The 22,065-nt window shown below is 55.9% G+C and overlaps 2 protein-coding genes across 3 annotated transcripts; both read right to left on the minus strand.

Annotated features, from left to right (window-relative positions):
- Nucleotides 1–1,086: 1,086 nt before the first annotated feature.
- Nucleotides 1,087–3,733, minus strand: BCDIN3D (BCDIN3 domain containing RNA methyltransferase). Its single transcript, XM_026047334.1, has 2 exons — nucleotides 3,542–3,733; nucleotides 1,087–1,908 (listed from the first exon to the last, which is right to left on the minus strand). Exons 1-2 carry the CDS (start codon nucleotides 3,731–3,733, stop codon nucleotides 1,258–1,260), a joined length of 843 nt encoding a protein of 280 aa, XP_025903119.1. The 3' UTR covers nucleotides 1,087–1,257.
- Nucleotides 3,734–5,479: 1,746 nt separating this feature from the next.
- On the minus strand, nucleotides 5,480–21,597 carry FAIM2 (Fas apoptotic inhibitory molecule 2). 2 transcript variants are annotated; one of them, XM_026047327.1, is made up of 12 exons: nucleotides 21,517–21,597; nucleotides 18,469–18,649; nucleotides 16,287–16,390; nucleotides 16,091–16,155; nucleotides 15,299–15,352; nucleotides 13,587–13,637; nucleotides 13,221–13,260; nucleotides 12,710–12,747; nucleotides 11,689–11,776; nucleotides 11,105–11,200; nucleotides 9,747–9,800; nucleotides 5,480–7,870 (listed from the first exon to the last, which is right to left on the minus strand). In XM_026047327.1, exons 1-12 carry the CDS (start codon nucleotides 21,520–21,522, stop codon nucleotides 7,721–7,723), a joined length of 927 nt encoding a protein of 308 aa, XP_025903112.1. In that variant the 5' UTR covers nucleotides 21,523–21,597; the 3' UTR covers nucleotides 5,480–7,720. The 2 variants fall into 2 exon arrangements, with proteins under 2 accessions (XP_025903112.1, XP_025903111.1); XM_026047326.1 differs by lacking the exon at nucleotides 21,517–21,597 and adding an exon at nucleotides 19,490–19,545.
- Nucleotides 21,598–22,065: the final 468 nt, after the last annotated feature.

Here is a 22,065-nt window from a genome sequence, read left to right on the forward strand (position 1 = left end):
CACGTAATAAAGATGAGCAGAGACATTGAAGTAACAGAATCCACCACCGGCACTGGGGAAAACACATTTCTCTGCAGTTGGGGAGGCAGAGGAGCTCCCAGGGAAAATCCTTCCACTCAAGGAAGGGTTATGAACGTTTTTCCATGGAAGTAGCCAGACCCTGTGGAAGGTGCATTTAGCTGGAGAGCCTCAGAGCCCTTCTGCAACCCTACACAGTCCTGCCAAAGACAGGAGCGCGTGTCCTGGTGTGCACGTGCAAAACAGCAGCAGCTCCGCACACAGCAGCATCCCGCCGGGCATTTGCACCCTGGGCTTTGAGATGAACTCGTTAGGAAGGAAAATGAAGAGCTTTCATTGCAACTATCCCCGCGGAGCAGCCAGGGAGGCCGGGAATGAAAGCGCCTCTGCAGAGACTCACCTGAGCAGCAGAGCTGCAGGCCACGAGCTCCTCCTGGAGGACAGGGCCTCCCTCCCTGCGAGGGTGCAATTCCTCCCACTCCACCTCGAGGAAGCAGCAGGACCTGCAAATGCAGAGGAGTCGCCCGTTATCCCACTCCAGGTGCCACTATTTACTCAAAGTTTTTCATCTGTTTAGATAATATCGTACAGGGATGACTCAAAGCTAACAGCAACGCAAGCTATACATGAATTAAAACCATTAGAGCAAGTAAAATGAAATTAAGGGTTTTGCTTGATGCCAAATTTTCCATCTTTTTTTTTTTTTTTAGTAAAGTCTGTAGTTTTCAATAAAGTAGATTTTTAGTAAAGCCTACTTTTTCAGTAAAGTCTAAAGAGGGGAAAAGACACTGAATAACCAGAACCGAGCAAAATTTAAGCTTTAAGCTTACCAAAGTCTCATTAGAGCTAGTGAATACAACAGAAATGATAAACTGTTTCCTGAGACTGAGTCCTGAGACTCAAAAACTTCCAGGTTTTGAAAGCAACTTGAATAAGAAGATTAAAACCAAAATATTTAAGGTAAAAAATAAATTACTTTTATTTCAAGGATACTGTTACAGGAGATCGTTTTTAAATAGACTTAAATGAATACACATTCGTCCATAAAAAAAGACACTCCACACAAAACCACAAGGCAGGGATGTCACTGCATTTTGCAGATAGAGGAAAACCAAGCGAAAAAAGAAGGCAGAGTTGACTTTCTGCCCTCCCCAATTCCCTCGGGAGGTGACGATGGGATGCCGGCGGGCATGTAGCAACTCCCAGACGTGACTCCGTAACCAGCACACACCTTCTTTCCTAGGAAGTCACGAGCGCGAGAGGCCGTTCCCGTCCATCACCGCGCTGCTCCGAGGGCTCCCTGCCCTCGGGATCGGATCCCTTTGCTTTAAAGAGCAAGAGGCTCCTGTCCCAGCTGGTGCTGCCGAAGCAGCACACCAAGTCCATGGCACAATCCCTGGTCAAGATCTCCGTGATCCTCGCCGCCATGTCCCCGTTGATGGCGAGGCAGCGGAAGTGGTCGAAGTCGTTCCTGCCCAGCTTGCGGAGGCGCCGCGCGGCCGCCCGGTAGCACTTCCAGGGCTGCGGTTCCACCAGCAGGTACTTGCACAGAGAGGCCAGGAAGGCCAGGAAGGCCACGAGGCCGCTGTCGCCGTGGTTCAGGTGGATCCACATGGTCACGGACATGCAAAAGCCGATGTCGAAGGCGGCGCGGCCGAAGCGGCGCAGGTGGGAGCGCAGGAAGGGCTCCCTGGCACCGCGGTCCATGATGTCCAGCTGGGCAAAGGAGATGGAGGCAGGGAAGGGGCTGCACTGCCGAGCCCGCTCGACCAGCGCCGCGTCGATGTCGCAGCACAGCAGGTTCAGGTCCTGCCCCGCGTCAGGCTCGTCCCGGCTGCCTCCGTCCTCCGGCAGGCCGAGCAGGCGCCTGTACAAAGCCACGCTTAGCTCCTGCAGAGAGGCAGAACAACAGGGATTCACGGGGCCTGCACCTTCTTGGCGTTTAAAACCTTCCTTTTCAGCTGCTTTCGATACAGCTTGCTTTGAATTTCCTCCTGTAGAGCCTCCACGGAGCGGAAAGGTTATTAACTTTCTGCTACAAGGGACGTGATGAAAATCTGAATGACATTGAGGAAAGTGAGCTGCGTGACTCTCGAGCCCATAATAGTCTTAAAAGCATTTAGTGGCACAATAGGGTCCTCTAGTGGCAAAAGTTCCTGCGCTTCAAATGAACTGAAAACTTTTTTTTTTTTTTTTTTTTTAAACCTGACCAGTTCTACGAGTTTGGCTGAAACAAGACCTAGAATTGTCCTTCAGACAATACCCTGGGTAGAGTTCCGAGCCACCTGGCAGGGGGGATGAAGGGATAGGAAGGAGAGAGGCCACAGAAGCAACACCACCCCCAGCCCTGGTGGGGGCAATTAATGTTAATGCAAACTAATTTCATCCTCATTGCATTTCTAGCTTAACATATCGGTGAAGTCTTTATGTGAAACACATTTAAACATGCTTGCATGACACCAATACACACCACAAACAAGCAGGTGCTCCAGAATTACAACACAGCAAAGCTACACACCGGGGGGAAAAAAAACCACAGGAAAATACAAAATAAAGAACGAATGAAGTCTTTCAAACTGGAAATCCCATCCGATTCACCAGCCTTAATAGCATCTTTTCAAAAACAGGACCAGCAGTTTGGATTTAAGCCATGTCTGATGGGTGACAGGACAAAGCACCTAAGAGCTTAGGCTCCAGTTCCAGCACTGTCCCACTCGTGTCTCCCTGCTCGGGACACCCCAGGCCTCAGCAGGGAGGGGGACACAGAGGAGCTGCCAGGCGCAGAACGGGGCAGCCTCTCCGGGCACCTCAGTCGCATCCCTGCCACCCCCCGTAGGGGACACGGGCACAGGGAGCTCCCCAGGAAAGAGGGGTGCTGCCCCCACCGCCCCACAACGTGCCCAAGGGCACGGGAAGGGCCCTGTCCCAGGCCGGGGCTGCCGCAGCCTTCCCAGGCTGCCTGTTCCTGAGCGGCACTCCAAGCTGTGACCGCTCCCCAGGACTCCCAGTGCACCCAACACTCCCAGTCCTGCCTCCCCAGCCACCCCAGCCTCTACTGCCTCTCTGCTCACCCCACTCTGCCCCACAGCCCCTAACACCCCTGGTCCAGTCTCCCCAGTCACCAAGCTCCCCCACAGCCCCAGTATTCCACACTCTACCCCTTCCAGCCACCCCAACCTGCCCCACAGATCCAGCACTGTCCCCCCCAGCCACCCCAACCTGCCCCCCAGACCCAATGCTGCCTCTCCAGCCCCACCCAGGCTGCCCCACAGCCCCCAATGCCCCTGGCCCTTCACCTCCAGTCACCCCAACCTGCCCCACAGCCCCAGTATCCCCCTCCCCACCCCTTCCAGCCACCCCAGCCTGCCCCACAGAGCCAGCACTGCCCCCCAGCCTGCCCCACACGCCCCAAAACCCCTGGTCCTTCATCTCCAGTAACCCCAGCCTGCCCCAGAGACCCAACACTGCCTCCCCAGCCACCCCAGGCCGCCCCATAGACCCCCAACCCCCGGCGGCCTCTTACCCCCGAGTTGCAGCCCACGTCGAGCCCCAGGAGCGGGCGGGCGGCGGCGGGGAAGAGGCGCCGCAGGAGCCCCGGCGGCAGGAGGCGGACGCGGCCCTCGGGCGGGTGGAACCGGGAGTAATGGGGGAAGTTGCCGTAGGGGGCAGCGCCGGGCGCCAAGGCGGGAACGCCGTCACGCATGGGCGCCGCCATTTTAGCCTCCTCCTGCCGCGCGCGCCGGGCGGGAAAAGGGAGCGAGCAGGCGCGTTCCGGGGGGGAAAACGTTCCGGGGGGGGGATTTTTAATGCTTGGACACACGAGGGGGACAGCGACAAGGAGCGGGATGGCGATAAGGGACAGCACCAGCCCCCTCACCACGACACCCCGAGCCCGCTTGTGGCAAAGCCTTAAAAACACGAATTATTCGAGAATTCGCTTTAAAAAAATCGCCCTTCTGGGGGGCGGTGCTGCGCAGGAGCAGAGCAGCCAGGCCGGGCGTGACCTTTGCCCCACGTTGCCATGGTGACACCCCCCCCCCGGGGGGTGCAGGCCCAGACTAGGCCGCTTTGGGTCTTTTCCTTTAGTTTTCGGGGCCCTGCTGAGGGAGAAGGGGCGATGTGGGGAGGACGTCGCTAGAGGGAAGCCGGGAGTCGCGTTTGTCACCGTGACGCTTCGTTTCCCTGTTTTTTTTCTCCTTATCCCGGTGCCGAAAGCAGAGGGCGCCAGGATGCCGGGAACGCCAGGCCGAGGCCTGGGCCCAACACCTGCACTGGGCTGAAAAAGCCCCAGATGTCTTGATTTTACCAAAGCAGAAATCAGGAGGGTCCCCGAGCTCTCACCTGCATCCCGTTGGCTGCATTTAGGGCCCCCAAATCCCTATTTGCAGCAGACAGGGAAACATCCCAGCCTTTCCCTTTCCAACATCCCTTAATCCCTTCTAAATCCCCCATTCTCTCTCCCTGCACCCCTCGCAGGGGTCCCCGGACATCACAGCTCCCCTGAAGCCCCATACGTTTATGCCCAGTTCCTCAAGAGCCGAGTGTTGACATTTGCCCAAACGATTGGCTTTTTATTGATTCTCCTTAGGATAATTACAGGATCAGCCGCCGGGAGCGACTAATTACAGCTCTCATGCAAATGCCGAGGGGCACCTCCCCGCCGCGGCCGTCCTTGCGCAAGCGCCATCCCGCAGCGCAGGCCCAATCAGCCCCAGCAGAGCGTTTCCTCACCGCACCAAAGGCGGCCGCGATGACAAAGATAAAGATGCAGCGAGAAAACAGCAGCGCAGGAGGCTCCGGCGCCGCCGAACTGCTCCAAACCCCAGGATCCCAAGTCTCCCCCATCCACGGAGCTTATTTCTGCATCCCCTTGCGGGAAGCAAAGCTTTGGAAATAGCCACAACTCGCACCCGTTTTTTCAGGCTCCATCCAAGGTGCAGACAACTGCTGCAACAAGATGCTGCAGCTGAGATTTCGGTCTAAGAGAGCTAGCAGCCTGGACTAATTATCCCTCCATTGCTGATGGGTATAGATAGGCAAATCGCCTCCTCCCAAAGTAGGCATTAATTTAGGTCAAATTAATTAGGAAAGCTTCACGCCTCAGGTTCCTCTCTGCAGGCAGTGGGGAACATCCCTTTGAGAAGGGTTGTGCATCCCCCTTACTTTTAAACCTGAGTCTAAGAAAACAGGGAGGTTTCACCCCAGGGAACCCCTTAACCCTCCATTCTCAAATATTTGGACCCAACTTTTTTTTTTTTTTTTTCCTTTTTGCTTCATGGAGAATAAGCTACTTAGTTGTAAACAGCTGGACAGGGCGGTCGTCCTGTAGCCTTGTCTGTTCTTCCCATTTTAGAAGGAGCGAGATGTTAGCGGTGCAACCAGACCTTCCAGGGGTCGCCCCTTGGTAAGCACGCACCGAAGCGGAACAGTTTTGCAACGCTTTATTAGCAATGTTCAGAGAAAATACAAAATCCTATTTACAATGAAATCACAGGACCAGCCGGACAAAAGGCAGGGGGATACAGAGCCAGGGGCTGGGTGATGCAGACCTCCAATAAAGGACATCTGCACAGAGCAAGAGAAACAGCCCAGTGGGTCGGAGAACCCAGGAAGAACTTGCCCAAAATCTGCATTTTTCCAGGGATTTCCATCTGTTTCCATACTACTCACTGGCTTGGGTGGGTGATGGCGAAGGGTAAGGGAGTCAGTGCAGAAGAGGACCCAGGAGACATGCAGGAAGGGAGCCCCGTGGTTCTGCTAGGGGACACAGGAGGACAGCAAGACATCTCCACGTCGGTGGCCCAGAGAAAGCGCTGCAGGTGCCATGCAGACATTTCCTACACGGGAGCGGAAAGCCGGGAGGGTGACAGGAGCTCAGGCGGCAGCAAAGCCACTGCACGTCAGGCAACAGAGCAAGGGCTGCAGACCAGGCTTCTCCTGCCCAGGCCCCGTGCAGAGAAGGGGCAGCTGCAGAGCTGCAGCGTCTTCCAGGGGACAATTGTTTGGACTTTGCGAGGTTGAGAATTGTACTAACTCCAGCCACATTCCCCCTCTCCAAAGCTGGAAAGCAGGAACACCTACAGGACTTCAGCTCAGAGCAACACCGCAGCTTGCCGGAGCAGAGGCTGGGCCTCCCCTCTAAGCCCTTTCAGGAGCACCCGTAAGGCTGCGACAAGAGCAGGACCTGAGCCAGGAATTGCCCTTTCTGCACTCCCATTTCGTGAGCTTTGGAGGCTTCTCCCATGCTCTGCCCTCTCCCAGGCCTGGCTCCTCAACATTCAAGGCAGTGGGTCATGGACTCACGTTGCCATTACCTAACTAGTCTCCTCTATCCCAGAAAGGGTTTTTTTTGGAGCAGTTCCTTCGCTGCTGTCACTGCAGCCACTCAAAGGCGGACGCCCAGGTGGGAGCTTCGCTAGCAAGAGCTTTTTCCCTCCCTGCACAGTAACTTTCCTCTTCCTCTGCCCATCTCGGGGCACGTGCGCCAGGAGGATACGACATGTGAGGGGTAAAAGCCAGGGCAGCAGCAGAGGAGGAATGTGCAGCATGGAGCCTTTTGGCAGAGCCGCCCGCTAGCGCGCCGGCACTGCTCGAGGCAGCGCACTGACGCACTTACCCTGGCATTCCCAAGGAGATGGAAGATACGGCTTTCTATCAGCGGGAAGGATCGCTTTCTAAATACGAGCAAAAGGCCCCTTATCTCCCCCTGGAGCTTTACAGTTAGAAATTAGCCAGATGATCCCCAAACAGGGGAATGCGAGCAAGGGAAGATGGAAAGTTACCTGCACACTCCGAGGCATCCCGTGCCCTCACTGACATCCCTGTTTGAGAGAGCAGAGCTGGAAGACAGCCAGAGCGAAAGAGGAGATGCAGAAGTGCCCACTTTTCCAAGCAACGGGCATTCACCTTGGCCTTAGCCTCTGCACAGGAACCACTTGGGGCCATTCGTGTCCAGGCATCAACACACTGGCACGAAGGCATCAAGATCCTTACAATGGGTCACAGAATCTCATCCTTTTTTGTCACAGAGACCAAGTCTTCCCGCATTATGGATGTCCTCAAAGAAGCTGCATGTCCTGAACAACAGGTTCCTCTGTGCCCAGAGGACTGCTTGCTAGAAGGACATCCAGACTATGGGATCCTGTGCTCAGCCTTTCCCAAAGCAGACCCTATCGGGAGCATACCACAGAGCCATAATCCCCATGGAAGGAGCACAGGTAGAGAAAAAGGGGAGATGTGAGAATTTCCCTCGCCTTTTCCTTTTATTCTACTCATTTTCCTGCCAGAATCTTAGCACAACTCCCTGTCTTTCATTTTTTCGAGTATGATTTTCCCTTTGCAGAGCTGATCACAGCCCTTGAGCATCCCGCAACGTGCAGGACGCAGACGGGAAACTTTGGCAGCCTTTGGGGAAAGACCTTGGCCTGATGCCTCCCAGTCCCCGATCTGGCTTGATCTCAGCAGCAGAAGGAGCAGGAGACACAACACTTAAGCCCTGCTTTGCTTTCTGGGTCACAGACATTTAACAGCATATATACAAGCTGCATAAGGAACCCAGGGGCTTTGCCCAGCTGATGGAATGGAGCTTGCTAGTGGGCCAGGAAGGGTAGGGTTTTATTTTTCTCCCCCTCTTTTCATCTTTTTCCTTTTAACCTTTAAGCATGCGCCTTGCCAGCCAAGAGAAGACATTGCCTTGCTGCATTCACTCCTGGCTGGAGCCAAAGAACTGCAGGAAGAAGGAGAAGATGTAGATTATGTCCAGGTAGATATTGAGGGCTCCGAAGATGTACTCCTCCGGGCTCAGCGAGTACCGGCGATTCCCCATCAGCATCTGGGTATCGAATGCCAGGAACTGCAGGAAGAGAGGAGGGAGCCTCGGTGACACAGCCACGCACCGCTTTGGGAGCGCTTAACGGGAGTTATCCCAGCTGCTTTAGAGAACCCACAATGAAAAGACAACCACTTTTATGGGCCATGACTGCTGCTTAGAAAGCTTAGAACACCACTTTGATGGTGAGTTATGACTTTCCCCTTCACTCTTGATAGTCCAGCCCTGAACCTAACTGTTCCTCCATGCCCGCTTCCTTCATGCACGTTCCCAAGGCTCCCCATGGCTTCCTCCGTCCCGGACACATCCTGCAGCTCAGCCCCGGAGCAGTTCTTGTTCCTCCACAGCCAGTCCTGATGACTTATTACCCTTGTACTTCCTCCAGTTCAGAAAGACCCCACCAGGTTACAGAGCGTCCTGCTCCAATGAGACATTTCAGCATCACCAGAGCAACAAATGGGCCAAGAAATTACTCCTTCCTCTTACTGCACTCCGGTTTCATCATCCGGACAGCCCGGCCTTGCAGGATACCTGCAGCTGGCCTCAAGCTAGCGCGTGTCCCGCGAGCTGCAAGCACGGACCTGGCACCTGGCGAGGTGCAGAACATCCCCCAGCCCCGGGCAAGGCTGTGCAGAGCTGCTAGCAGACCCGAGCAGAGCTAACGCCTGCCTGAGCTGTAATCCCATCCGAGCACAGTTTCACCCGTGAAGCCCCCACAGCTCTGCTGCTGGGGCAGGAACCCCCTGCCCAGCCTGTCTGCAAGGGGACACGGCTCACGGAAGGAGACGTGGGCGGCGAGACAGGTTGGTGGCACAAACCCCACACCTCCGTGCCGCGCACGCTCCATCTCCTGCATTAACCTAGCCCAGGAGCGGCACCGTGGCACAAAGCTTGGCATCAAGCTCCCCAAGAGCTGGCAGAGCTTCTCTGCCATGCCCTGGGATCAGCTGGCAGCTCTGCCGCCTCCGATCACAAATAACCACTGATCTGCACAGACAGATCCGAGCTGAGCTGACCGCCCGGCACTGCCAACTGCACCAGCTGAGGTTCTGATGGAAGTTTATGGGGTAATTATAAGATGTTTAGCCCACTTATGTTTTACAGAGCAGTCTTTAGCCGTGAATCAGAGAAGAAGTATCCGAGCTCTCTTGAAATGACTTTATTAGCTATTAAATGAAATTGCTCAACTGCTGTTATTCACAGCATGCCCAATGGGCACCGCCTTGCTGCCCAAGGCAGCCCTCCTCCTGACCCCCAGCTCGAGGTAACGCCAAGCATCTTCCCAACAACTCCCACGCCCAGGCAGCAAGCCCGGCACTGCCGGGACGTGCTCCGGGAAGAGGCTGGCAGCAGTCGAAGGAATCCAGCTCCTCATTTTGGCTAGGGGCTCCAGGGGCCTTCAGGGGGCTCCTGCCCGTGATTCAGCTCCCTGGAGACCCTCTGCCCCAAACCCCAGCCTCCAGAGAGTCTCTCTCTAAGTCACCCCTAATGAAACTCATACCCTGCACCTACCCAGCCCTGACTCTGCTTTGCTCTCCACTGCAGCCTCCCGTCATGCCCGAACCCTGCAGTCCTGCTCCTGTGGCTGAGCCAAGCCTTGGTCTCGGCTTTGCCCCGACTCCTGAGAAGCCTTTTGCCACGTTCCCGCTTTCTCCCGCTCACTGTTGCGCCCCGGTTTGCCAATCGCCCCACGCTCTGCTCCAACACCGTCACGTACACCAGCACCTCCTTCGGACCACGCTGACATCACGGCACTAATTGCTCTTCGTGAGCCAGCGGAGGACGTGGAGCTCTCTGCAATCCCACACCTGACTCCTTCCTCCCCGGGCACCCTCCAGGGCAAAAAGCTTTTACTCCGTGTTTATTCACCCGTTTCTCCCACCCCTTCCCCATCACTTACCATGGTGAAGATGATGGCACCCAGCAGGGCATAGATCACATGGAGCCAGGGGACCTAAAGCAGCAAATACACCAGTCAGTGGCTGGGAGAACACCAGTTAATTAGGACTTGGCAGGGCTGGTATGGAGGAGGGAAAGTGCTTTAAGAGCCCTGGACTCGCACAGCTTCCAGCTCCATCCTGGTTTATTATTGGTCTTTCCATGGCAAAGATCGGGCACCGTGCCTCATTTTCCCCTCTCATTTTAGTCTTTGGTCAACTCATGAGCTTCCAGGTCAGAAACATGGGTTTCAAAAGAGCTTTCCCCGACAAGGCCGGGGTGTCTTTGGGAACCACTTAGCTCTATCCTGTTGCAGCCGTGTTTTGCAGCAATCCTGGAAGGCATTAGTTCACCCAGACAAGATTGATGCCTCTGGAGGAAGCAGAAGATGCTTCCAAGGGAAACAACTCCAGGATCTACTGCAGTCACAGTGCTGGAATCGAGACCGAGCTCCAACCCCGCTCCCAGGGACACAGCGGTGTCCCACAAAGCCCACCACACTGCAGTAGCAGAGCAGAGCAGGAGAAGGGGTCCCCACGGACTGCAGATGCAGCCCAGGGATCCCAGAATCCCAAGGCTGGAAGGGACCTTTGGAGATCACCCAGCCCAAATCTCAGCCCGCCTCCCCAGGTAGACGAGCCAAATTGACACGGCCTCGAGCTACGCTTATCTCGCTGTGCATTAAGATATCAGAAGCTGTCGCAACCGCTTTATGGCAGCGGCTTGGCAACACAAGCTGGTTCACCCTCACACGAGGTGCACGCAAAAGTTGGCCTTGAATGGAGGCAGCCAAAAGCCCAGCTCCTGGTTCGGGAAACACGAGCCTTTGTGTTCAATCATCTGCCCCAACCCCAGGGCTAGCAACAGGGGAGCATCTCCTGCAGATGGGGCCCTCAACTTGGGTCCCCAGACAGTCCAGATGAGATGCAGGGGAGTTTGGAGGGTATTTGGAGGCTGCTGCGAGCAAAGCCAGGTGCGAGAAGGCCTTTGGGGAGACGAACAGAGGTTGTGCAGCCCCATCCTTCTCCTCTTTGATCGAGATCTTTCACAGTCTGTCAGGTTCTTGCTTGGATGATGACTTGCCTAATGGAAAGCTCTGAGATGGAGACCAGAGCCTCTCCACACGGCCACAGACCTTCTACCAGCTGTGGTCACAGGCTGCTCCTTTGGAAATGGGCCTGGCAGCAACCAGGGGGACAGGGACACCCGTGTTGGGCCAGCCCTTGAAGGTGGCCTGCTTGGTGCTGACGGTTGGCTCCCGCCCTTGGCCCAGCACTGGTGGCACTTGGCAAGGAAGGAGGCATGCAGGGTGTTACTCACGTATTGGTAGGGCAGTATCACGGCCAAGATGATGCCACCAAAGAAGAGCACCATGAGCATCACAAAGAGGACACCCTGGTAGGAGGTGAAGTCAAACTGTGGAGGCAAAGGGCACCGTGTTACGAGGGCAGAGCCCAGGGGCAGGACTGGCCAGCAGGGCACCAGCGGTGCCGTCTGGTGCCCACCGGACCCCAAGGGCAGCAGCCCAGCAGTCACCGTGGAGCAAACGCACCCCAACACTCACGTTATTGCCCAGCACCCACTGCCCTCAAATCCCAAAGCCCGCTGTTCATATTCATGCCAACAGATTTTGTATTACCATTTTTCAGGATCCTTCTGTACCCAACCTGGTCCTCCAAAACCCGGCTCACCCCACATGTTAGCATCTTGGGATCCCATTTTTACCCCATTATTTACCCAGCACCTCTCAACTTCCCTATAACCTTCACTTTATAGCACAGCACCCTCACGTTGCTCCCATCCCAGAGCCTTGCTCTATCCCTGCTTGGTTCCAGCACTCTCTGAGCCTATCTCCTGCCCATGGAAGGTGCCTTTCCCAATGGGAATAGCCAACACACACTCACCTTGGTCTGGAAGCTGAAGATGGTGACAGAGAGACACACCAGGGCCGTGATGCCCAGGCACAGGAGGACTGACTTGGTATTGTAATAGCTGCAATATTAACAGCAAAGCCACGTTTCTAACCACCCCCATGGGGACAGGAGCGATTAAAGAAGGGCAGAAGCTCCGTGCAGACATGTAAGAAAGGTAGGAGTCAGGGGGCAGAAGTCACCCTGACCTCACCAGCATTCCTACTTATGTCCAAAGGGAAGACTTAATCTATAGAAGGATTAGAAGGGTTTTCCTCCTGCTTTAAATAGCAGAGGGTAAGCAGCAGGGCACGTGTACGGCTCCCAGGAAGCCACGAGCAGCTAAGATGGGAATTTACCATCAAAATCCACGTCCACGGGCAGATGGAGAGGAGGAGGCAATAAAAATAAAATGACAGCTACCACAGCAGCACAATGAGGAATCAGAAAGCTGTTGCACTATCAACGTGCTCATAACACGGGGGCTTGAAAGCTGCAAAGGATGGAGGGGTTTAAACATGCAGAGGCTGTAGACTGAGCTTACAGTTTTCAGCGGCTTTTGCTGCTGACTTTGGTGGGTTACAGCAGCAGGCTTGGACTGAAGAAAGCTCAGGTCCCTTCCCTTTGGTTTCACTACGGATATCACTAGTATTTTCCCTCGGTTGCTGAAGCCACCACTTTCTTTGTCCCCAGCATGCGTCCATCAACACCCACTGGCTCATCTGCTTCATCATCAGAGCCCCACGTGAGTCAGGGCTGATCTTGTGAGCAGATGGCAGCAGGGAAAACACAGGCAAAAGGATGCAAAAACCAGAGACTACAAAAAAAAAAAGCTGCTGCTGGAGGTGCCACCATAGCCCCTGGAGAGCAGAGAGCATGCAAAGGGAGACCGAGGGAAGGTCAGGCTTCACAGGGCTGCTGGAACAGCTCCAAAAGGATCTAGCAACCCCAATATTTCACAAATGGGAAATTGTTTTTCAGAGGAAGAGCTCCAGGGACCACGTGCTCAACCTACCTGGAGAGCATCCCAGTGAGATAAGCCATGGAGAGGGTCTGGGAGGGAAAAAGAACTACTTTACTCCTGCATTCGTGTCCCAGGGCAGCAGAGAAGCATTTCCATCAGAGAAACAGGGATAACCATAAGGGCAGTGAAACCTCTTAAACCAACGCATGAGGGGGGCAATTTTCAGGTACTCAACTGAATGACGTCCACAGCACAGGTTAAAACAAGAGCAGACCACAACCCAAGAGCTGTCCCAGCCCAGTCCCTGCTTCTCCATGCCCGGCCTCCTAACCTCTCCCCAGCCTCCACAGGCACTGGTTTTAGACAGAGGCCCCCTTCTCCCCTGCTTATCGCTTTCTAGCTCCATTATAGCTCTTTGGCTCAAGTACAGGGCAATTACAGGCTGAAATTCCTGCTTTCTGCAGGACGTGGGGCCAGGCAAGAGCTTCTCCTGCCTGGGGCTACTGCAAAACCCCCGCTGGGCGGAGGGGCAGGGCAGACACTGTCCAGATGTGCCACTTACAAAGATGCTCAGCAAGATGAGATTCCATGGGAAGTATCTCCTGCAAGTGAAGAAACAGAGGCCGGTCAGCCCTGCGACACGAGGGCCGACGCTGCCTAGCAGCCCTGCAGAACATGGATCATATAATTATAGTCTGTATGGCAGGGGTGGTACAAGCAGATGGTCGTTCCGCAGGGAACGAGGGAGCATTCAGGCTGCTGCTGGGATAACGGGCCAAGAACCTCCCTGATACCCCAGCAAGGCGACCAGAGAAGACCTTCCACAGGAGCCAGCAATGAACATTTGGAGCTGCGTAGCAGCGCAGTTGGCAATGCCCACAGCATTCATCTTCCATTTCCTCAGGTTGCTTGGAACAGAACATTTTACCTGGGTCCAGAGCAGCACGCCAGGATCAAGTAGGTCACAAAGAAAACAGCGCTGCAAGGAAGAGAGGGAAAGGGCAGATTAGGGAGGAAAACCCCAGCCATGCGTGTAGGTGAAGGAGAAGCACATCCACCTGCTCCCGTCCCCAAGGAAGAGCTCAGGGATCCTCCAGAGAGCCACAGCCCCAAGCCTAACGCTGTTGCGCCACACGGGTCAAGGAGAAGTTATTTATCTTGCATGGCTTTACCCTCCAGCAAAGCAAAAATGCAGCAACTTGAGGAATCGCCTCCCTCTGCCCCAACCCTCACGTCTCTCTACGGCACCCATGGGTTCCAGCACAGCAGGAACCTGCCTCCCTGCTTTCACCCAGCGCCTGGGGGAGAAAGCGGCTCCAAGGCCGCCGATGGCGGCGCGATAGCCGCTCACCTCGGGTCTAACAAGCGAATGTGACGGCAAACCCCACGGGCCGCGATAAACCCGCCGGAGATAACCCCGAGCATTGCTCTCCCACGGGGAAACCAGGAAAGCTAGAGCGGACACGGCTGAATAGGTGGAAGAGCAGCACGGAGGGAACGGAGCCACCGCTGCCAGGAGCCGAGAGAACAGAGGCTCAAAAACTAAGTCCAGATTCTGCTCCCAACCATCCTGAAATATGTTTTTTCTCCTATTGAAGATATGAAGAGAAGCACATGATAAACTAGCTGGTAGGCTGCAAGACAGGAGCCCAGAGCTGAAAGCAAAGACCTGAGCAGAGCTTGCTCCCATCTTCCACAGAGCCCGTGAGGAAATGTTCCATCTCCAACCTGCGAGCTGGCCAAGGAGAAGACCACATTACCTTCCTTTGAGGTCACCCCAAACCACATTGGGGCCGGGTTTGCAGCGCTATCTTGGCTCTGTTTTTCTTTCAAGTTATATAAGCCGGTGTCTCATCTCCAGGCCTGGACACATCTCATGCTTTGGGTGTGAACTAATTAAAGCCCGATTCACAGAGCCTCGTTCACAGTCGGTTGCGTCGTGCGCTCTGCCTGCTTAATTAGCAGCACTAACTCAGGCGGCATCCGAGGAGCAGCACGACTACAAATATCTCAACGCAGAGGCCCAGCCTCTGCTACCCCCTCGCTGACCTCTTGGTCCAACCGTGTCTAATGGACAGGATCCCAGGTCCTGGGCACCAAAAGCAGCTCCGCAGTGACGAGCCAGCCCAAACAGCTGCACCCAGACAGGGGTAAGAAACACCCTAATACCTCCAAACTCCTCTCCTCCTCTTAACCCTGCCTGCTCCCTTCTACACGTGTCTGGTGTTTATCAAGGCATGAGGTGCAAACCCAGGCAGCTTCCTTGATTGCAAGGGAACAGCCCCCAGTTTAAGCCTTAAAAGTATCCCAAGCATCCTCTCTGCTCCCTCCCCTGCATTTCTGAAGTGTTTCCCTGATTTTGCTGCATTCTGTAAACAACACTCACATATTTACCAGGGCAAATATTTTTTTCAGAGTGGCAAGCCACCCAGCCAGAAGCATTCACATATCCAGCTCCTGTCCCTCAGACCCGTTTCCATCTCTGGATGGAGATGGCTTTTTCACCAGCACCCATACATGCAAGAATGACTCCTCACATGCAAGACATAGACAAGCTTGGAAAAAAGCCCCATGCCGCTCCAGACTCATCCAGAGGCATTTGGCATGTGCGGAGCTGGAGGAGAGGACACCGATACTCACTAGGAAGCCCAGTACCAGGCAGGATTCATCTGGATGTACCCCTTGACCGGCTCACTGCAACACAGAGAAGGGGAGCGTTGGGTGAACACATGTCCATCACTTCACAAATCACTGCGAAATTAAAACCAGGAATGGGTTTTTCAGGGTGTCAGGGCCACCCCACTCTGCCACCACAGCAGAGTTTGCCCAGCAGAGCGACTGCCTGGGAAGAAATGAGACCTGCCACGCAGGAAGGACGGCCCTGCTGTTATCGATTACACGGTCAGCCTCGCTCAGCGGAACAGCCGCTGCCTTCTCCAGGTGATTAAGGAGCTGAGCTCCTCAAGCTGATAGCAGATCATTTATTTATTCAAGCTGCCATTTGATCTGCACAGGGCCCAAGCGCTCGGTCACCCGAGCGGCGGCCGGAGCCCAGGGTGTCCATCGCCACGAGCAGAGGTAACCTCATCCCTAAGCAAGGGAGCCGATGGCCTCGATACCTCCCAAGGGAAAAGTACTGGTGCTACCTCTCACATGTGAGACTTGTCACATGCTGGAGAAGGTGCCCAGCTACAAAACAGGAGCTCAGAACCAAGCTCCCAGAAGGGACAAGGCACCAGCTGGGACAGGCAGCAATGGTACCTGGGCCACCTGATGGGCTGAATGACCTCAGGGTCCTCTACTTCTATTAAATCACATGAGAAAGATTTTTAGATATCTGAGTAACAGACAACTCCCCTAAGAGATACGTAGGAGCAGGTCACATACAGGACACAAAGAAGAATCTGTATTACTGCTGGAGGGAAAACCTACCAGAAGGTGAAGAAAGCGACAATAACCACAGTGACCAAGAGCTGGACCATCAGGATGGCATAAACCTGGAAGAGAGACCGTGTGATGGATCTGCTCCAAGGCCCAGCCAAGCTCCATCTGTTCCATTAGGGGGTTAAATACCCCCCTGGAGCCGGGACCTTTGGAGGGCAGGGCTGAGGGGCCCTTCACGCTGTACCTTCCTGATGAAGACCCTGCGCACGTTCCTGTCGTCCCAGCTGAAGGTCGTGAGCATCTCCGTGTCGCCCGGGTAGCCGCCGCTGCCGTAGCTGGGGCTGCTGCCTGAAGCGGGACACAGGCAGGTTAGGGGGGCTCCCCTCGAGCCCCCACGCAGGGAGAAACCCCACGTCAGGACATCCAGATTTCAACATCTTTCCTATTGTACCACCAGATCTGGGGAGATGCACCCTCCGTGGGCACAGAGATGCACTTCGCTTCCCTCCCGCTCCTGCACTTTATTAGGAGCATCTCCGAGGATGGATGGAGGTGGGAAACACCCCTGCAGAACACTGCTTGATTGGGACACTGGGGGCAGCTCCTCTCTCCCAAGGCCTTAATGACACCTAGAGAGCTGCCGCCTCCCCACTTGCCTTGCAGGAATGAGACCAACAGGAGCCCCAGGTCAAAGGAAACCCCCAATGATAACCCCCAGTTATCACTGCACGTTAGTCTCCCCACGAGACTTGTTCCTCTTGCAGGAATCACTTCCTGCATCCAAACCTCCCCAGATGGGTTTCCCTATAGAAACAAGGCTTGTGCAATTGCACCAGCCATGCAGCCGTGTCCCTGCCTGCTGGGGCTCCCATCCCTGCTTTCCCAAGGGGTTTTAACCAGTTCCAACACAGGGATGGAGGCCTGGTGACACTCACATCCATCAGGCAGATGGAGCAAGACCCTCAGACCCAGAGGACAGGCTGCAAGCTCAGGCACCAGGCTCAGGCTGCAGGCTCAGGCACCAGGGCCAAGCTCAAGGCTCTGCTCCAAAACCACCTCCATTTCACCGTTTTTATTATTGCAGAAGCCTCATCTGCCTGAGAAGCCTGTCAGGAGATAAACCCCACGTGCTCTTCTCATGCCTAAGGAGTCTCCTGCGTCCCCTTCCACAGGGACAAACCCCACGCCGCTTCCCCACCGCGTTGCTGGGCGATCCCGTCACCAAGCGCACCCGCAGCTCGGGGACAGCCCAGCGCCTCCTGCGTCAAAGCAATCAAGGCACCTAAATGCCAAATTAGGTCCCTAAATGCCTCCGAGGAACCAAGCAGGTTTTCCTCCCCCCAGGCAAGCATCCCTGTGGCCTCCCACCCACAGCCGGCTCTTTCTGTGCCCACGGGTTGCTGCGAGGGCAGGGCACAGGCCGTCCTGCCGCTGCATCTCCAGCCAGAAATGCATGTCCCTTCCCTCCAGCTTCTCCCGGCATCACGGGACAGGGACAGATGGAGGCAGCAGCAGGGCTGGACGCAGAGACACTCGGAGCACGGCCGAGCAGCCGAAATCCTGCCGGGCTCGTTAGGGCAGCAGGCAGGAGATGATGCACCACAAGCCCCTGAGACACCAGAAACCCCGGCACCCCCCTGGGCTTCACTCCTAATTCAGGGAGATTAGGAAGGGATCCAGGTGGTAATTAGGGCAAGCAGAGAGGTTATTTAACCCCTCTGTTTCTGGCCCCTAAAGGCAAGCAAGAGAAGCCTGCAAAGCCACCAGCTCATGCAGAACATCCCAGGGGATAACGTGCTCCATTCCCCCCCTTCCTCAATCCTCAACCTGCGCGCAGCTGCTGCCGTCCTGCCTGCAGAGCGAGGGAGCAGCAGCTCCAGCGCCGCGGCTGCTGCCCGCTTGTCCCCATCGGCTGCCGCATCCCGGAGCCGGGCTGGCCGCTCCAGGGTGCTTGCCCCCATGCCAGGGCACAGCAGGACCTTTGTGCACCCGCCACGGCCCCGGGTGGGGACTGCACGTGGCACCCAGGGGAGAAAAGCCGTTTGTGTGACACCGATGCCACTGCACTGATTTCTGCTGCTGCAGCAGCTTCGCTGCAAGAACAGGGCCAGCGGGAGAGAGGAGGCATGTTAGTGACCACAAAACGCTTTGCATCAGGGCCGGATTTGGCAGATCCGGCTGGGATCCCCTTCCCAATATTGCGAAGCAACCAAGTGGCTGCAGGAAAGGGGCAGAGCGCTGGGGATCAAGTCCTATATCTGGAAAGCTGAAGCTGGAAAAGCTGCTGCAGCTGTTGGAGGAGTTGGTGCGTGCGCACACACAAATATATATATGTTTTACAGCTCTAGGCTGATGTCCTGCATGAGCCAGCCCACACCACACTCCCCCGCAGAGCGGCAGCCCCCGTTCCCGCTGCAGGGACTCACTGGGGTCCACGTATGCCCAGCTGGGATGGAGCGGCACGGACGGCGGCGGCGGGTAGGCACCCGCCTTCATCCCCTCTCCGGCCGTCGCCTCCTCGTAGGTCGGAGGGGCGGGCGGCGCGGCCGCCGCATCCTTCTTCTCCCCCTGCCCCTCTGCGCTGGGGGGCTTCGCGTTCACGGAGAGCTGCGGGAAGGGAAGCGAAAAGAGGTGGGAAAAAGGGTTCAGAAACTGCCCTGCAGCAGGAGCCTGGCAGGGCACCAGGGCTCCGCGTCACACTTACCAGCTGCAATTTGAACATGTAGGACACGGAAACTTAAATCCTTCCACTCCCCAAATTATCCCTGCAGCTAGAGGTGTTTTCCTAGATGGACATACAAATGCACAAGCTTGCTGAAGCCTTTGGCCTATAAAATTCCAGCAAGGAGCCACTTTCAGACCAGAGGACTTGCTTCTCCTTGGAAGCATGATCCAAATCGCCTTCCAGCAATCTGACCTCTGGGGAGAAGAGACTGGGGTCCTCTGCCCCCTGTCAGAATGGGAGGCTGTCCAGTATCACGGGGTGCACCCCAGGAGCCGCGGGGAGGGGTGTCACCTGCGGGGATGCTGGACGGCCGCTGCATCCGGGCACTGTCGTTATGGCAACAGCACATGGTGCCAGCAGAGGATGCAAAAACCCGCTCCGGGCTCCCAAATGGGAGAATCTCCCAAATCCGGAGCTCTTTGCATGGGGAAAGAAGGTGACCAGGGCATATCCAAGCCCAGGATGGAGGCAATAAACAGCCACAGCTCCAACATCAAAACAGCCAAAATAAATCCCCCCCCAACCCTGCAATACCACAGCTGTCCCCCCCTTTCCCCTGCCACCCCCAACCCAGCACAGCAGCCCCCAAGCACCCACCAGGGCACGAGCACCCCAGCCCCATTCCACAGGGATGCCCCCCATCCACCCTCCCTTACCCCCGCTGCTTTCCCCGCAATTGTGCCCTTACGTAAGGAGAGGCCCAGCCCCGGCCTCCGTCCTACCTTGCCCTGGGTCATGCTGCCTCGCCGCCGCGGGGATGGAGCCCGGGTCCCCGAGGCCGCGGCGCTGGGGCTGGAGGCGGCCGCCTGCGCCGCTGCCTTCCCCTTCTAGCAAGGTCCAGGGCGCGCGGGGCGCTGGAGGCAGGACCGTACCACTGCACGGGGGGACGCCGGGAAGGCGGCCGCCCCAACGGAGGCCGGCGGGCAGCGAGGCCGGGCGCTGCAACAGGGGATGTCGCGGGTGCGGGCAGGGGGCTGCGAGCGGGAGCGGGGCGAGGGATGCTCTCCCGCAGTGTCCGTGCTGCCCCACGGAGAGCCCGGGGCGATGCGGGAGCTGAGCTTAACCCAAAGCATCCCCAGCCCTTCCCAGCATTGCACAGAGGGAAACAGAGACCTGGGGGCTTAATCCCACCAGCCCTGGGGCACCAGGAGGGCTCGCACAAAGGCAAGTTCAACACAGCAGCCTGGGCATCATCCAGGGAGAGCTGGAGGGGAAGCAGCTTCAAGCCCACGGCACACACTCCAAATGAATGTGGTTTTGCCCCCAAAGGGAATAAAACCCACAGTCATGCTTCCTGTGGCATCAGGGACAGCAGGAGAGGACAACTTTGTCCCAGGACACGTTTCAGCACCTTACGTTGGCAGCAGAACACATGCAGGAAGTCCAAGCACGAGACGGACACCACCTGCCCAGCAAGCCCTCAGTGCAAACAGGCAGCAAGGGGCTGCTCCCGCTCGCTGCCGGGTATCAGCAGCACCTCCAAAGGCCAAGGCAAAGCCAAGGAGCCCAGCCAGAGAGTAACTATTGCAAACTGTCAGCACTGCAAACTGTGCAGGTGCAAGCCTGACCACCTATGCACCCCAAAGATGCTCATGGCCCTGAGAGCATCCCCTGCTGTCTCCCTTCTCCTCCTTCCCCAGCCCCTTCCACCTATTGCTTGTCATGCAAGGAGGAAGGCAACGAAGAAGGAGCTTCCTGCAAGGAGAGGGAGCTGCAAAAGTATCAGCCCTTGCGACACCTGCAAGGGAGGGGGGCATGGAAGGGTTAAGACCAAAGCATGATCTGAAAATGAAAGAATGCGGCCAAGCAGCTGGCACCCACGAGCCAGGCTGGAGCTAGTCACTTGGAAGGAGCAGATTACCACAAGGACTGCAAAAACCTGTCAGCATTATTCAGAATCACTTAGATGCCTGTTAACCACGGGCTCCTCGAGCTGAGATGTAGGACTAGGCAGGTCCAAAGTGAAGCTCAAGCCAAGAGGCCGGGGCTCTGCTCAGCTCACCTGGGCCCTTGCTTCTGGTCCCCCTTTCAGCTCGGAGAGGGATGAGCAGCCCCAGGCCTTGGGGACAAATTGAATGACACCCTGATAAGAAAGGGGAGGCCTGTTTTCCTAGGGGTGCCCCCAGCTAGGTCCCTGGAAAAGCCAGGTGAATCTGTCCCCAAGAGTTGGTGCAGGGAGCACCGGGACACGCGAGGCAGCCGGTTCCCCGCACACGTACCTGTAACACATTAGAAAATACATCTGCTCAAGTCACACCCTGCCAAATCCACAAAGGATTTCACGGGGATTAAGACAACTTTGCCCAACACTCAATCACACAAAAAAAAACAATGTAAAGGAATCCTGATGGGATAATTAAGGGATCTGCCACATCAACATGGGTAATGGCACACCCAGGAGCCCTCTGCACCCCCCAGGAGAAGGAACCCTGACAATCAAGGAATGTTCCAGCATGGACTTAAAACACAAGAAATAAGCCAAGAAAGCCCCAGGAATTCACCCTAAGCTCTCAGGTTACTACATTATCTACAGGCTGTCAACGCTGCCAAGCTTGGTCATGGCATGAGCGACCGAAAGGCGAGCTGCAAACATCAAGGGGAGCATGAAGAGGGTTGAAAGGATAAGAGACGGCAGATGCTTCGTTCTTAAAGGCCCCCCCGGGATGGGACCACCCCACCCAGCAGCACCCCAGGCAGAGGATCAGACCTGCTCTTGCTTGGACCAAGCCATGGGGCAGCCCCCTCCTACCTCCATCCTCTTGCGCAGATCCCTCGAGCCACAAGAACCCCCTCGCTTCCCAATCTAGTTCTGAAGAGCAAAGAGACGCTCCGTTTAGGAAGCTTATACGACCAGAGCTGCTCAGGAGCGGATGTTCTACCCATGTTTCTGCAGCAACATTCACCCTCCAGCTCAGGCTGTAGCTCCTAAGAAAAGCCACCCCCTCCATCACACCTTTATATCACCCTTCTCCATTACCTGGAAGGAGATCTCCCAAACGATGCCCAGCTGAGCCATCACCCCGACCACAGAGACCTTGCCAGCTACTAAAATGGGTTAATTAAAGTGATCTGAGGGGCATTCTTAATTAGAGAGGGCTGCAAGCCTTGGGTAGGCAGCAGCTGTGAGTCACCTGGGGAAGTGGTGACTGCTGCAGCCCCTTGGTTGCTCGCAGGTGTTTGCCCCCATGGCACGCTTGGGGATTTTGGGGTGCTTTGGGAAACTTTGCCCTATTTTCTGTAATTGCCTCCGGGGCCACAGCGTGTGATTTGATTGAATTGCAGGAAACAGGTCGCGGTG

This window comes from Nothoprocta perdicaria, unplaced genomic scaffold (assembly GCF_003342845.1).
Source record: "Nothoprocta perdicaria isolate Ctin4 unplaced genomic scaffold, notPer1 scaffold_491, whole genome shotgun sequence".
Taxonomy (NCBI): Eukaryota; Metazoa; Chordata; class Aves; order Tinamiformes; family Tinamidae; genus Nothoprocta; species Nothoprocta perdicaria.